This window comes from Drosophila subobscura, chromosome A, assembly GCF_008121235.1.
Source record: "Drosophila subobscura isolate 14011-0131.10 chromosome A, UCBerk_Dsub_1.0, whole genome shotgun sequence".
NCBI lineage: Eukaryota > Metazoa > Arthropoda > Insecta > Diptera > Drosophilidae > Drosophila > Drosophila subobscura.
In genome coordinates this window covers 13,335,425-13,352,658 of record NC_048530.1, presented here as the reverse complement: position 1 = coordinate 13,352,658, position 17,234 = coordinate 13,335,425, and the positions used below count along the sequence as shown (strand labels likewise).

Here is a 17,234-nt window from a genome sequence, read left to right as displayed (position 1 = left end):
TGTCGTGAGCGTCCGAACGTTCAGGCTGTGATTTTGCTTAACGTATTTGCTTGTTGTCTTCATTGTTGTTGCTAATTGTACCCTGTACTCGAAGAGTTAAGGAAAGTATTAGTTTTGTAGTCGTGTACAATTTTCTAACTTCATGTAGCCAGACACTGGATTCAACGTTATCAGAATGCTCACATACTGGTCAAAATGGAAGCTCATTCATTGTTATACTTTAAATCAAAAGTTTATAATTTAACTAAAATCATAGATACAGCTCTGAGGTATTTTTAAGTCGAAACAACCATTTGTTTTGCCACTTTTTCTTTTGCCAAGTTACCCACAGACCGACCCAGCGGAGGAGAAGGCGAAACAAATTGCCATCAAAACTCGAACCGAATTAGATACAACTTGTTATTTCTTGTTATTTCCATTGTCATGGATGCCTCGGACTATGGACCACGTACCACGGACGTCATTGGTGCTGCCCTCGGACCATCTTCCGTTGCGCTGGACAAACTTTTGACACCTGCCCCGTGGCAGCTAGTTCGCCAGCTTAGCCAAAAGTTAACCCAAAAAAAAAAAAGAAAAAGAAAAAACCAGATATAATATGTATACATTTATGGTTGTATACATAATGGAAATTGGCTATGTCGCGGGCTGCTGCGGAGCTGCTTAGCTCATTTGGTGGCACGTGATTTGTCCCATTGCGCTAACGAAAGAGAGTTGTATGATACTTTGATGCATAATGAGTGTCTTAATACATATTGGGGCTCTAATAGATAGAGCAATCATTCTAATATTAGTCCAACCAAAGAAAAGCATTGACAGTCCCCACTACTGCTTGTAATGCGTCTTGGATTTGTTTCTGTCAATATTTCAGACTCCCAAATAATCTACAGCTGTGCCATGGCCAAATATTGATTCATATTTATTTAAAAATATATTTGTACATTTGTATTTGCATTGAATTATATTATCAAACGTGTTTCAAATTCTGTGCAGTGCTTTCTATCAACATCCCATGCCATTTGAATACTGACTTCACAGGTTCTGATTGTGATGCGATGAGATGCTCTAATTGCCACAAGAGCTCTAGAAAGACAGTCGCCGCCACAATCGGTGGGGATCAATGCCTTATAAGCAGACGAGTGAGCACTTAAAGATTGCATTTCGTTCAGAGATAACCCAACAAACGATGAGAAAGTACAATTCAATCTAATGCAATGCAAAGATGACACATATTATGGAGCTGCTAACTTATTGTTGTTTTCCAAAAGAAAGGAAGGCTTACAGTAGAGTTCTTGGAAGATATATTTCTAAATAGATCCTAAATAGTAGTTGGGATGCAATTTTAAGTGCTGCAGATAAGATCCGCTTGTTGACTTTTTAAATGCCATTAGAAATAATTACTAAACCAGCTTATATTCATGGTATTTGCATATGGCAGCACAAGCAGACAGAAATTATCTAACTGCTTAAACAAAAGTGTGTTTACTTTGCTGTAATGCATGATATTCCATGGATCATTCAGGTTTCAAGCAGGTCTGTACAGAAAGCAGTAGGAGAGGGTATTCGAAACATTTGAAACTCTTTTATCGTTTCTTTTGAATTTTGTTTGGTAGAGTTGTTGCTCCTGTGTGGCTTGTTTACCTTTCGCTTTGCTGTTTCTGCTGTTTATTTTGCGATCTAACGAGCGCCACAAAAAATAATTGATAATCAACAATCAGCAAAAAATTATGCAAAATCCAAACTGTCATGATATTTTGTTAATTAACCAAATAGCTACAATTAATCAATAGTCGTCGATCGAGTGAAAGTGTTGCCGCAATGGCAGTTTGATGTCTGTACTTAATGCTCAATCGGTGAATTGGGTGAAAATTATTTATAGATATCAAACCTATCATTGCTGATGATGTCACCAAAAAATACACATCCTATGCATATGCAAACATACATACATATGCATGTATCTTCCTAAAAGATCTTCTTGCGTTTGCAAACGGGTTTCCAATAGTTAAGTATGTCATATATAGTGTTTCAGGTAAATCGAGTCGCTGCTCAGGGCCTGCTCGAAAGACACTGCGGGCAGACCGACCAGAGACAGAGAGGGCTCCGAGATCAGCATATTCGATTGTTGTGCCAAGTCGTTGCTTGATTTATCGATACACCGAGAAGCGGTAATTGCAACACAATCCACTCCACCTGCCGTTGGCCGCTTGCCGCTTGCCGCTTAATTCCCTGACAGTTGTCGCTGGCGTTGCAGCATTGGGTTGCATTGTCTGTTTTCGATCTAAGGTTTCCATTAATTATGCTAAAACAAAACTGCAAGTTCACAAAGAAACAATTAGCATACAACAAAAGAGGCACAGAAACAGTTGCCAATGGAAGAGGCTGTGCACTGGCGGAAAAATACTGAGACTAAAGTGCGATAAGTAATAGGCAGGAATAGTGGTCTTCCATTGAGAGGTTTCAAATGTTCGAAATGAAGAAGGACCAAGCATCACCAATTATTATATTATATATAAATATTTTCTTTACTTTCCTTTTCTGTCATCTCTGTTGCTTCAAAGATCCTTTGATGATTTTCTCTCAGTGGGCCAACTAATTGAAAATCTGTTAGCAAATTCTCTAGAAGCAGCAAAGACATAAGCTCAGTAGCTATTAAGAGTGGCAAGTGGCAGCTGCATAAGCCCAGTAGTTGCCATCAGTGGCAGTGCGAGGCGCAGCAGTGTAACCGGGGCTTTTCATTCCCCCAGAACAATGAGCACATTTATTTATTATCGTGCATTAAATTACCAAATAACTAAATATTATTGCATTATTAGAGATACTCGTAGCTGGAGAGGACTGGGGGGACTGACTGGGTGATGACAGCCACTATGCTGCACCGCTAATCGGCCTCTCGTTACACTCCAGCAATAACGCGGGACGGAGAGACCAGAGACGAGATCCATCTCCCCCTCCCCCTCCCCATCTAACAGTCTAACAATCGATGAGCAAGTCTCCGGTTTGCGGTCTCTGTAAGTCAGGGCCCTTCGGAGGCGTTCAACTCCAATCCATGCCATGCCATGCCATGCAACAAGCAAAACCAGCATCGACCTCACTGGCTGTGATTATGTTTGTGCTTTGAATTTCGAATTGAATTAAGAACTTCATACCGATGGTCTCCTCAATTACGAAATCACAACTGAATTATGAATCTGTAAATTACTGGGGATATAAGTGGGTGGATGAACAATCTGTACACAGTTCCATTGACACAGGAGGGAGTCCTGCTTCACTGATGATGGGCAAAGTGTCAGCCGATTCACTTGCTAGTTTTGGGATATCGGGAGACCATTGTGTATGGTTCCCGATTCCATTGATTGCTTAACGCTTTACCCATGCAGTTCCGGGAACTATTATAATGGGAATTCCATCTCCGATTCCCAACAGGATCTACCATGACTTTTGGGCATGATGTGGGATGGGCACACAATTATCCATTTCCATTCAATTATTTTACATTTCGTTTGAACATTTGTCTTAATTATATTCGCTAATAATAGTGCAGAGAGCTTTAATTTTGTTGGCTAATTGAGGCTTTCGCGACACATCACACACCCACACACAGAATCGTAGATACATCTACACAAGAAACAGATACAATTGAAACCTTTTTTGTGCCCTATTGTCAACAAATGGATTGATCGAGTAGCGGCTGTATGTAGGTACTCGTACGTGGAGTTACATTTGTGCCAATCTGCTAATGGTGATGAAGGTGTACCCAAATGGATACAAATGTTTCAAAATCTAAATTGGATCTGTGGCTGCAGCTTGGGGCCTTTCGCCATAGATTCCTGCATGTGTATCTTTTATTTTGCTTTGTTTTTGTTTTACTGTTTTGCTGCTGTTGTTCACAGCTGCTTCCAGCGCTTATCGCTGGCGGCGCACCGATCGTGGCACACAGATACACGAAAACGACGACACCTCTGTGGAAGCAATGCTCACAGAGTCAGTAGCAGTCGCTGCGCCAGAGGCAGAGGCAGAGGCCGAGGCAGTGGAAGAGGCAGCAGAGTATTTACCGTGCTGTGGGCTGTGTGGCACTCATCAAATCCAATGCGAGTGCGAGCATTTTTAGTCGCCGAGTTCAGCTCAACGCCGCTGGTTTAGACACTACCCAAAGCTCAGCACACGCTCGAAACAGAGGCTGGAACTACAAACTACAAACTACAAGCCCTCGGCCCCACAAGCACAGCCCATAGATATCGGTGGTGATATCCCCACAGCCAGCAGTCATGCTGAACTAGAAGGAAACCCAACAAGTACACAAAAAGTTCACTCAGGAAAGCCTTTTGCAGGATATTCCAGAAAATAGAGTCACAGGTAAAACTAAACGAGGATTAATACCAATAGAAAGTGCAGAGTATCTCCAGTGTTTGTGCGTGTGTGTGTGTGTGTGTGTGTGTGGTCTCTTTTTTTTGCTGCTAATTTTATTAACGACATGTAAATTAAATGAAATTCGCACGAATCGTCGCGTCTGGTCCCCGTTCGGTCGGTGTCTATCTCTCTCTCTCTTTCGCTCTCTCTTTCGCTGTACTCGTTTATGAGTGGATTTCTGTGGGATACAAAATTCCGAAATTCCAAGCCATTTGTCAAGCCGAATTAATTATAATTATTATTTAAATCAATTTAGTTTACTATTTTGATTGTCTTTTGCGTGTTGTGTTGGCTTGGTAGCTTCAGCTCTCACTTTTTTGTTTGCTGTTTTGTTTTGCTGCTGCTCCCGGAGCTTCCCTGCGTGTGTGTATTCAACTATTTTTAGCAGTTAATTTTACCATTGAATTGTGCATAAATAAATCCCCGAAAAAAAAGAAAACAAGAGAGAGATAAAAGTTACGCCAGGCTAATTGTATTTAATTATTCTCAATTTAGTCGGGGACTAAGGCAAAACTCTGGCTCGGTGTCACACACGTGTATCTGTGTATCTTTGTATCTCTGTGTACATATGTACACACTCTTATATCTTTTTGTATCTGCCATAGACATGCAATTAATAACGTAAATGGGTAATTTGGAGCGCCATCGTTTGTTTGATTCGTTTTTGTGTGTGAAAAGTTTTGTCCCGCGACCGCAGCCGGAAATGAAACGATTCCAAATTGTCTAAAACAAAAAAAACACACACAACCAAATTAGTTAATTAAATAATATTGCAAAATGCCACTACAGTAGGTAAATCATTTTTTTAGTTTTGATTCCGTGGGAGAGCAGGAAGGGGGTGGAGTGAGTTGGTGAGAGCTTCCCAATTGTTTTTTGACATAAAATATACATATGTATGCCTTCTGCTGGTGCTGCCAAATCCGATGGAAATTTGATTATATAAATGCTTCCTGGAGTTGCATATATACTCGTTCTCGAACTATCCATAAAATGATATCCATATGCAGCGGTAGAGTTAGTTAATATGCCAAACAGACAGAGGAGAGACCGCAAACCACCGATCACCGAATCGGGTGGGTGGGTGAGTGAGTGACGTGACCGTTTGTTGTGTGGAGGCATTGGGGGGAGGGCGCTTGAACGACCTCAATAGCTCTTCTTCCCCATACTCATGCCCATACCCATATTGTGCATTGTTTGCGGTACGTTTTTGAGTTCAACGCACGTCTGCCGCATGTTCGTGTGGCATTGACGGCCAAGCCGCCGTTCTGCATTCAGCTGCAAGTGCAAGCAGAATCGCGGGACAAGCTCAAGACCTGCGCGATCTAAGCGATCTACGCGTATATCTCAATGTCAAGAGTACCCCACAATCTCAAGAATGATGATTCAATGTTGAAAATGAGTCTGCCCCAAGTTGCACTTCAGATTGTAGATACACGATAATGAGATGCCACAAATCATCGATACTACCCTGTATTGGTTATCCAACGTACACATTTGTACATTAATGAGTAGTTCAGGTATTCAGAGCGAAAATTTGATTTAGAAATTCAACAAATGGGTTAAATTGTTTGGAAATTCATTGAGTTTTTTGCTTTTCCACAAATTGTTTGCTATACATTTATACGATTTGTTTGTTTTATGTATTCTTTACTGTTTGCAATTAAAACTAATCTATTATCGTTAAAGGTATAATAGTAGATATGTTTCAGATAGATTTTTGAAAGATTAAAAATTGTATACAGATGTTGCTAACCTCTGATATGATAAAAGTATTCGCAATGCCCATTGAAAATTATAATTCAAATACAATCCCTTTGCGCAAAATGCCGCCTCAGTGCTGGCACTTTTATTTAGCAATTTGGGCACTGCTTTTTTATTATTGTCTTGATTCTAAAAAGCACATCATTTAGTTTGAGACTCTGGTGTCTTAAATGTTTTCGCCGGCAGCAATTAAAGGCAATTGAAGCCAAAAGCAAAGGCAAAACGAGATTTGCCAGTTGTGGTGACCTGAACAATGCCCTGAGATAATGAAAAATGTATCTATATATGCACATATGAACGGATTACAGTGACGACACACTCTAGAGATCCTCGAAAGTTCGTAGTTGTCTCTGTGTCCGTTCTTTAGGGGGTACTACTGTAGATCAAATTACCAAATACAAAGACTGCGTCATCGCTAGACGGAAGTTGAAGATTAAAACGGTCAGTGATGCACTTTATGGGTCGCTCGACCTATCTCTATAGAGTGGCATAGACAGACAGAGGTGTGTGTGTGTGTGTGTGTGTGTGTGTGTGTGTGTGTGGGCATACATTTGTCAAGGTCAATTAGCTTTTTCCTAATTTTTGGGTAATTTTCAGAGTACGAGTACTGATTAAATTAAAGCCATTGTCAATGGCATTTACATTTTGCATAAAAAAAGAGAGAGACGCCATTCAAAATTAGCAACTAAATTCAGGTGGAGGAGCTCGTCATCTGAGTCATATGTACGTATAACTGTGGCGAGGAGAGGATAGAAAATTGTATACAAAACATTCAGAGGATTGCAATGGACCAGAAGGAGTCGTAAGGCAAAGCGTTTAGCACTGAGCTTACGCTCAATAAAAGAACCAAAATATACAATATCGACGTACCTTTTTCTAGTGCACTAGAAAGCCCACAAAATTCCTTCTGTTTGCCGAAATCGGTGCCTAATCGATGCGATTAGCAAAAGCAAAAGTATTTCTAGGTCTGAAAAATCCATTCCAAAAACTCATCTAAATGCACACAAAGGAAGCGTCCCAAGCTGAAATAATTCTTCTAACAATTACCATTCCAAACCATCTTAAAACTCAACCAACAAACAACTGAGCCATGGTAAAGGGTTAATGCGCTGTTTACACGTGATTGACTGGGTTGTAATGGGTTTTTGTACAGCAGAAAGCGGAGGAGGGTGAGCGAAGGAGGAGGGAGCCAAAGCTGCCTGCCGCAACAATTGTGCAAACACTTTCGTCGAATGGCAACAAATGCACTTGACAAAACAATTAAATGCGATATCGAAACAAAAACAAAAAAACAGCAATAATAAATGGGAATGGCAATGGGAAAAGTGGAATTTCCAAAGTCCCAGTCAGTACCTAAAGAACTCGGAGAGAATCGAGAGATATCTCTGTGAGAATAAACATCAAGAGAGAGAGCGAGAGAGAGAGACTTTCACTAATTACATTTCAAAATTAAAACTATCAAGACACACGCGAGACACAGCGGGCCCACAGCAGCGTCTGATCAGTAGTTTTCCACTACATGTCGTACAATTATATTCTAGTGATATTCTTCTACATATCAGTAATGAAGGTGGAGAGGTAACAAGCATCATTAGCGAGTGTCAAAGCGGATGCTGGGAGCAGTACGGAGTGGGAAAACCCCACAGGGGAACGCGGACGAGGCGCGCTTCAAATGATAACAAGTAAAAGAGACAGTGAGGACTGCGATATCAACCGTTGCCCATGCGTACCATACCCCCTACATACGAGTATGTATGTATGTACATACATAGTATATTCGAGGTTGAGGTCGCACTTTGATTGCTCTCCGAATCGGTGGGGGAATGGATGCGGGAGAGGTAACAACAAAGTACACAACAAACAGTAACCAAATAAAGGTGAATGAAAACGAAATGATGATACAGTACTCATAGTCATACCATTTGGCTGATCACGACAAAACGGTCCAATTAAAGCCCCACAAATGCTACACCACATTTTGGTGAGTGCCGAAGAAGCGAGTACCCTATTAAAGAAGGGAAATGAATTCTTCAAGCAGCAAGAAGAAAACATTGAATAACCCTAAGACTTTACTCTCAAGAAACATGAAGAAACCAAAGCCTATGCCCAGGGTCTGGATTATGCTTTTGCAGGGTAGAGTGAAGGTATATAAATATCCGGCAAAAGTTCAAAGACCAGTGAAAGGTTATTCTAGTCTATTTAAAGATGCGAACAAAGATTCTTCCAATTGTAGTACACCTCTCCCATTTGTATCCCCTTAGAGATCATCAGCCAGAGTCATGTCCCCCAAAGACGGTAGCTTGGACGATGCCACATATGCCAAATACACTGTCAATCATTCGCCACCATCCTCGCCAGCGGCTGGAACGCGACCAACACCGCCGGAACAGGCCTCTTCCGATGCGATGACACTAAAATCGACTGCAACGACAACGACGCCCACTGCCGCTGTGAAGCGAACATGGCGCGAAAAGTTTCGCCTGATATCGAATAATATCACCGTGGAGCCCATTCTGGCGGCGTACATTATGCCCAGCGTGCTGTCCAATTTGGCCACACAGAATCTCAATCTGGAGAAGGCCTGCCGCGTGAACATGGCCTACGGGGATGTGGTGTGCGATGCTCTAACTCGCCGCCAGACAGCCAATTACACCATGTAAGCACAGGGATGCGTTGGCTCCTTGCCGTTGGGCAGGCATCTAATAGGCCTCTCTCCTTTCAGGGAAGAGGAAACGGTGCAGCAGATGGTGGCTCGCATGGCCGCCTGGAAGACAGTGATCCAATCGCTTTTCCCCTGCCTGTTGATCCTCTTCTGGGGCTCGTGGAGCGACCGCCATCGACGTCGCAAGCCCTGCATGCTCATCCCTGTGGTGGGGGAGTTTCTCGGTGTGGTGGGGCTCATGCTGTGCGTTTACTTTGAGGATACACCCATGGAGGTGGCCGCCCTGACGGAGGCCATCTTTCCATCCCTCAGTGGGGGATGGTTCACCATGCTGATGGGCGTCTTCAGTTACATTGCGGACATCACCACCGAGGAGGAGCGCACTCTAAGGATTGGCATACTCAACGTTTGCTTCTCTGTGGGTGTGCCCATTGGCATGGCCTTCAGTGGGGTGCTACTCAAGTGAGTGACGATATAAGGGTCTCCCTTCGATTGCCATTTAATTTATCTGTAACTTCTCAGGCAAATCGGTTTCTATGGCGTCTTCTCCATCTCGGCCTTCTTCTATGTGGTGGCATTTGTGTATGGTTTCTTTTTCCTGGAGGAGCCGGTGGCCAGGCCCGAGAAGAGTCCCACGCAAAAGGGCCTGCTGGCCGACTTCTTTGACAAGGAGCATGTGGTGCAGACCTTCCGAGTGGCCTTCAAAAAGGGCGAGAATCAGCGACGCAAGCGCGTCATTCTGCTCATGATTGTCGTGATGGTGATCATTGGTCCTCTGCACGGAGAGATGGCGGTGACGTATCTATTTACGAGGTTCCGCTTTAACTGGTCGGAGGTGGAGTTCAGTTTCTTCTCCACCTACGCCATGTTCACGGGTCTCATCGGTGTCATCTTCTGCGTGGGCATTCTGTCGCACAAGCTGGGCGTTGACGATGCCCTGGTGGGTGTCCTCTCGAGCACCTCGAAGATCCTGTCAGGCTTTATCTACGCCTTTGCCACGGTGCCGTGGCACATGTACCTGGGCGGGCTGGTGGAGATCTTCAACGGCACGGCCTTCATTGCCATGCGCTCGATAGCCACCAAGCTCGTGTCCAAGGACGAACTGGGCAAAGTGAACTCTCTGTTTGGTGTGGCAGAGGCACTTATGCCCATGGTCTTTGCACCGATGTACACGACGCTCTATGCGGCCACACTGCGGGTGCTGCCGGGCGCCTTCTTTCTGCTTGGCGGTGGCCTAACCATGTTCTCTGTTGTCATCTTTCTGTAAGTGTAATCAGCTCTCCTACGTTGGCCAGTAATCCTTATCAAGCTTTCTTTATTCTCCTGTCCAGCTGGATGTACCGCTTCCAGGTGAAACAACGTCGCCTTCTGGTGCGCACCGATGCGGAGCGCGCTTCGATCAAGGATCCTAATGGCAACATCAACACCATCGAAGCTCTGGCCCTGGCCAGCGAGGCCAAGGGTCAAATGAATGGCATCATTTCCAATGTGATACACGAATCGCTCGAATCATCACATGCGGAGGAAACGCCACCACCTCCCCCTGTCATCGGCATTGAGAATCAGGCCTATGTGCCGGAGGAGGTGGGCAAGGCCAAGGAGGCCTGAAGCGTGGGATGCATGGGTATTAGTCTGTGTAACATACACATGCGTATTATCCTTTTTTCCTATTGTACATACACATATTCTGCTGCGGGGATGGACATGTAGGGAATGTGGAGACGTTTCTAAAAGGGTTTGCAGTTGGTTTTCCCCTTAGATCTATCGATTGAGATACGCTTCAAGAACTTCTGGTGAATCTTAAATCCTTTTCGAAGTTGATTCCAAAGCTGCTATTCTTTATGCAAGACGAAAGATCCTTTTGACCGTTTTGGCATCCGATAAAAGTTCCTTTCAAGAGCATTTTTACTTGCGCTCTCCTGCATCCCCCAGCTGTATCCGTACTTTATTATTGTCTTTAATTAGTCTTAAGCTTTTGAAGTATTCACATATGTGTTTTTGTTTCCATTGTAATTATAATTTTCCACTTTGCTATTATTTTACATATATATTTTTTTTGATTAGCTCTAAGGACCGTGTAGAAGTATTGAATAAATTTAACAATGTCCCAAAAATAGCCAGCACTAAAGGCAGAATGGGGGGTATAACCAGGGGGCGTGACCCGGACATGATGCCGTGAATTTCGACTATTATTGAACACCGTAATCAGTGTAGCCTGGCAAACAATTACACACACAAATGAACCCGCTCTGGAGTGGACTCTGCGCTGGAGTGGCGGTGTGGAGTGTGTAGATGTGCGGTCAATGGAGCCCGGGTCCTGGCTCCAGGCCTATCGCTCTCTTCCTGCACGGACACACACAGGCACAGGATAACCATGCCGCCATGGACAATGGAAAATGGAGTGCCCCTGGACAAGGGGGAACTGAACAATTGGTTTGCTCATGTCGCTGATAATTGTCGTTTGGGTTGCACAAAACGGATGCGTTCTGTTGTCGTTATTGTTGTTCTTTTTGGTTGCTGCCAGAGCGAGAGACAGAGATAGAGAGGGAGAGTGTATCCCCTCTCTGATAAGGTCAGTGGCATCACATGTGGTTCAGGCTAATGTGCGGTACATCCGTGACAGAAATTGAGGTCCATCCATGGTCCATCCATGGGGAAACAGCTTTCCAAAGGAGAATGTAGTGGGGACAGGAACTTAGATCTCTTAAACATTGATTATAAATACATATATTTCGCTTCTATTTATTACTGAAATAATGAAAAATTCAACAGATTTCTTATGTTCATTTGGTAAGGGCATCTCTCTGTTCGCTGCAATGCCGAAGCAGCGACCAGACCCTTCATTTGCCATTTTCTTGTTGCAGGTTTGCCTTTTTCATTGACCGCATGTGGCACGTATTGCACTTGACAGCCAAGTGCTGGGCGGTAGGCGTGGCAACGTGCAACGTTTTACTGCGACTGGCGTCAGCATTTAGCAGCATCATCATCATCGTATCGTGGCGGCGGCGGCTGCTGCGGCGGTCTGCATTCGTGCCACGCTTGCCTTTAATTACTTTTTTGCGATATCGACTGAGCGCCCACCTGAGGGACACGCCCTGCCCCAACCGAAACCGAAAAGCAGGAGAGGTATTGCCCCAGCGCCCACTCGATCGCCAAAACCAATTCCTTTGGCCCGCGTCATGTCTCGCCCTCGCGACCACTACAACCTGCTGGCAACATGTGGCGAGAGAAACTCACCATTCAGCTGCCTGGCAACATGCTGCGATGCGAATAAACCCGTTTTGCTTGGCCTTAGATGGGTTTAGGAATAAAATAAACATGGGATTGTCATGGGATGCCTGGATACAAACAACATATCATTGAGATGAAGACTATACCAAGGAACGAACCATGCTTTTGGACACTTTTGTTGTTTAGAAACTAACAATTTTAATTGACATTTGTTCGATGATAACCAGAGTAGCATTCGAGGAGGAGCAGCCATTGATTGCTCTTCTTGGACTTGTTGTTGTTCCAATAAAAACAAAAGACCTTAGAAATTGCTAAGTGACTAGCTGCAAAAACAGAGATACATATGTATACTTATTGGAGAAGAACATAATTATTTTCAATATACAAATGAACTTAGTTTTTCACAATCTCCTGCCTACCATTTCTGTGCGATTATCTAGTAGAGGGCTTCGACTCTGGGAGCTGATAGCTTCGTCTAGGAGCTCTTAAGATTTGGCTCACTCCCGGTTTTGGCAATTTGAAGCATCAGTTGGTAATCTTAATCTTTGGATCTATAATACCAATCAGCCACAACATGTGGCAGGTGAAACTCACCATTGTAGAACAGCCTAGAAACATGAAGCAGTGCCACATGCTGCGGGGCAACATGAAGGCAACACTGAAATTTGATAGCCTGCCCTTCTTTACTTCTTCTTGTCGCATTTTTGACCCATAAATAATTGGAGTCAACAATGGGAGCGAAACGAATTCGTGTTCGAATCAGGGGGAATCAGTGGAGTGGACCTTTCTGGCAGAATGTGTGGGGAGGGGAATCATTGGGGCAAGGGCTGACATGGTGGCTAGTGGCAGCGGGCCAATAAATCAACAATTAAATGCATTTAATCTTGCTTAAACACGCATTTTCTTGACAATTTCACAGTAAACCATTCGCTTGACCCATGTTCCAGAGGGGAAAATCACAACAATTTTACAATTTTCAGGGGAAAATTAATGGAGCACTATGCCGACGGATTGTATTACCACCGCCACCTCTCTTGGATTTGGGCCAGCTTTCGAGACGCCTCATCACTCAGAGTCGAAACCCTGCTGCCAAATAAAAGGCTTATAATCGCAATCCTATGTATGTATGTATGTACATACATATGTATATGTATGTACAAATGTATGTATGTATCCTACGTTGCACATACATATGCATGTGTGAATGAGAGCGAGGTAAATCAATTCCGACTGGAGAAGAGCGACACAGCCACACAAAAGCCTAAGTGATGTTTGTACACATGAACCTATTATTCCTATTATAATTAAAATTAAAAATAATTAAAAATAATCAAATGAGAGAAATATGCAACATTGAACAGGAGACAACTGAACAAGTTCAGCTTAAGCACTGAAGTGACACAACAGAAGAGCAACTGTCACCGATACCAGTAACCGCGATTAATTCTGATTTCTTTAAAGCTACAAAGCAGTTCATTTGAGCTAAAGGTATATGTAATACATACTTATATGTGTACATATGTATTTATTTATGCGTGGAAAAGTCAAATATATCCGCACTAGCAAAAAGAAAGCCCCATGAGCTGAAGAAAGCCCCCAAAAGAGCCTCAAGGAATTTGCTCTTTAGACAGGAAAAAGTCAAGCGATTTGACCGTTAAATTCCCGCAAAAGGGACTACATGGAAATAGGAAGGAGGAGACGGAGCAGGAGGCTAAGTGGGCTAACAGAGAGACAGACAAAACAGACAGAGAGACAGAGAGACAGAAAGACTGAGACACACATGTCAGTAAGCCTATTTTGTCTCTTGACCTCATTCCCCGGTCTGGGCTTTCGCTTTTTGCCATTTTCATTTTTCCTTTTGCTTTTGCTTTCCGTTTGTGTTTCTGTTGCTTTTCCTTTTGCTTTCCCTCTGTTTCCGCTACCGTTTCCGCCACCGCCTCCGCCTTCGCCTTTTGGGCAGCAACTTAAACTCTGGGAGTCCAGACTCCGTCTGAGTCTCTGAGTTCCACTTTTGCCAGCAGAAGTTGGATGGCGGCAAATGCTAAGTAGTTTCGCTTTTAGTGCAAAACACTTGCCACCTTCCATGTGGCCCCTGACCGGAGAGGAGTTGTTGCCCCACTTCTGCCACACACACTTCACATTTGTTTGACTTTGATATTTGCCACACTCAACGACGACGACGACGGGGCATGCCTCAGGGTCTTTTTGCACTGTGCTGGCAATTTCCCCCCAAGAGGATTATTGCTTCATCCTCATACCAAATCGCCATGTTGCCAGCCATAATCAATGGAATTGTTGTGGCCCTTTGACCGGGGATCAGTCCATCATTGCCCAACCGAAATCAGCTGTTAAGGCCAGCGGGACCTGCGGGTGGTCCTCAAAGAAATGCTCTCCGGTGCGTGTACACGGGCAACACACTGGGCACCGTGCCGCATCGTGTGGAATGCAGAGTTCATCCCGTCCCCCCGTTCTCTCTTTGTTTGCAGTGTCAGTGCGCTGGCAATTAAGTCAAACAATTGCAGCAGGAAGTCATTGTCTACTCCAGCGACTTCTCGACTCCTCGACTCCTTCACGCTTCCCTTGCTGCCACACCAGCAGCAACAGCAACAGCGGTAGCCGCGGCAGCTCTCCTCACTTGTCAAGTCAATTGGTTTGCCACGAAGAACATTAAGGTGGGAAACCACCTCCATCCACCATCAGACTGAGCAAACTGAGCAGACTCCCTCCCATTCCGGCTGGGGCTTAAGTAAATATTTGGCCTACGTGCCCATTACGTGATTTCCCGATAGTCTTCGTCTCCCATCGATGACGATGCCGCCAGCGACGACGACGTCGATGAGGATGATGATGAGGCTGATGCACTTGAGATATGACCATACAACGCCTGGGTCTCTCTCTGCCTGCCACTTGAGCAGACGTTGCAGGCCCTGCGGCACAGTAGAGGAGCGTTGCAGCTCCGAAGAAAATTTGAGGAACGCTGCAGTTGCAAAGGAAAAGAAAGATATGCCTCAATGCCGAACCGAAATGTGAACAGAAATGCTAGTTTCGATTCGAAATCCTATGTGGAAATTTCCCTCTTCTTTTTGGTTCATTTGATTTGGTAATCCCGCCAGCAATTGGTTTTGGATTGGATCGATGGGAACTGCAAAGAAAGAGAGATCTCCACACATGGGAAAGCCACAAAAGAAAGCATCAGAGGAGAGTTGTGTATGTGCTGCGTAGACAAAGAAACACAACAAAAATCTCCTATCCTCATTGCTTGATAAAGAACCAACCAATAACCACTGCAAAGTGGGCACTGTCCTGCAGTTTTTGTCGATGAATCTCAGTCAAATTATGAATTAAAAGTCAGTGCCAAAACATCAAAAATATAAATATTCATTGTTTCTATAATTAAAAGTAACCACACGATTATGCTGTTAAAAAGCTGCCAAATATTTATAGAAGACCGCTTTATTTTATGAAATGAATTGAGCATTTATGTCTTATACTTTAAGGCATTTAATACCCAGCTTAAAAAGTGTTTTTCGTTTAGTGTTTGTATACATTTTGTTGGATTGTTCGATTTGATGGACAAGCCTCATTGGATACAACACAAAGTCTTAGCTTTTTCAGCAAACAACAAAAGCGGCAAGGAAGCGAAAGCCCTAACAAAATACACAATGTATTCTTACTTCCTTCCTTCCCACGTTCAATTCCATTAGGCATTGACTCTCTTTGCGCTCCTCTCTTCTTGCACCGTTCTGTATTGTAATTTTCTAATTTGTTGATTTAATATTTCCTGCAAACGAAAATGCCTATTTAATATCCTGTCAGGAGCTGAAATAAACACACGTACGAGTATGTATGTGCATATGTGCACATGGGAGAGTCATACAGCAATGTACAGTGAGGACTATCCTTAGAGGAAGTGGGGGAGTAGTTTATTTACCCTATACAATAGTATAGTGGAAGCATCAGCGGTCATGGTGTCCTTTAAGTGCAGTTTTAACTGTATACCACATCTGCATGCCACGTTTTTGCGTTCATTAACTGATTGTGGGATAAAACAAAAAGATAGAGAGAGAGAGAGAGAGAGAGCTACGGAGTGAATGAGAAGCAAACAGCATCAGAGTCAAGAGCTACAACAATGAGGATGTGTTTTGTGTCTGTCCATTCCCATGTCCTTCCGTTCCAGAACCTTCAACGCTCTCTTCCACTCTGCCCCTTTTATATATGGGAAACCGTATGCTTCGTTAAAAATGATGTTCAAATCAAATGCCAGAAGCAATTTCCCCCGCATACAAAAACAAGAACAGAACCAAACTCTGACCAGAAACATTGCGCCGCTGGCCCCCAAGATATGGAAAGGGCATGAAAACTCCTGCAAAAGCTAATGGGTAATGGCACGGGCATGCCAGCTCCTACAAAAGTCAGGGATTGTTCTCGTGCGTCTGCATTGCATGCCAAAAGCTTTGCGAATGAGCAAAAATAAATAAATCATTTAAATGAAACAAATTACACACACACATGAGAGGCAGGGGTCCAGTCCGGGACCGGGAGTCGTCTCCAGTCACCCATAAGGCTCATTAGAAATACATAGAAGCCGCAAGAACAACTCCCCCGGAACTGTGAGCCAACCAAAAAACATTTGGGGGTGATGGCGGAAATAACAAATATTCTAGCAAACATTTTGCAAAGCAGTAAAGCGAGAAATTTTTCAGGAAAATGAATTGAAAATTTAATACAAATGCAAATAAATAAATACGAGTATGCCATGGGACAGGGAACCCAATGCCAAACAGTGGGAAGCCAGAGGGGAGTTCTGTGGTCTGCATCGGTGGTATGTCTGTGTATGACCGAAAAACTATATGCCATGGATACACGGCATAAATAACTTTGCTTCAACGGAGTAGAAGAGAGATGGGGGAAAACTCTGATTGGGTTTGCCATGTTGAGAAGGTGACGCAACGGGGAGATGCTTCATCTTGCGGCATCAGACGTTGATGCTAAGCCACACTAGGAGAGAGAGCGAGTAATCACATTTTTTAGCATACAATTTTAGAGTATTATTTCACCATTAAATTCATGTTGACATATGCATTTAATACTAACCTTGAATGACCTTTACAAGTTCTTCCCAAAAGGATTTTTGTTTAATAATATGTTAAAAAATCAATGGGAAAACAGTGCG

General features: G+C 43.6%; 1 protein-coding gene across 1 annotated transcript; it reads left to right on the top strand.

Annotated features, from left to right (window-relative positions):
- Positions 1-4,086: 4,086 nt before the first annotated feature.
- LOC117899116 (solute carrier family 46 member 3) lies at positions 4,087-10,895 on the top strand. Its single transcript, XM_034808910.1, has 5 exons — positions 4,087-4,353; positions 8,430-8,824; positions 8,891-9,292; positions 9,353-10,093; positions 10,162-10,895. Exons 2-5 carry the CDS (start codon positions 8,448-8,450, stop codon positions 10,436-10,438), a joined length of 1,797 nt encoding a protein of 598 aa, XP_034664801.1. The 5' UTR covers positions 4,087-4,353; positions 8,430-8,447; the 3' UTR covers positions 10,439-10,895.
- The last annotated feature ends 6,339 nt before the right edge of the window (positions 10,896-17,234 follow it).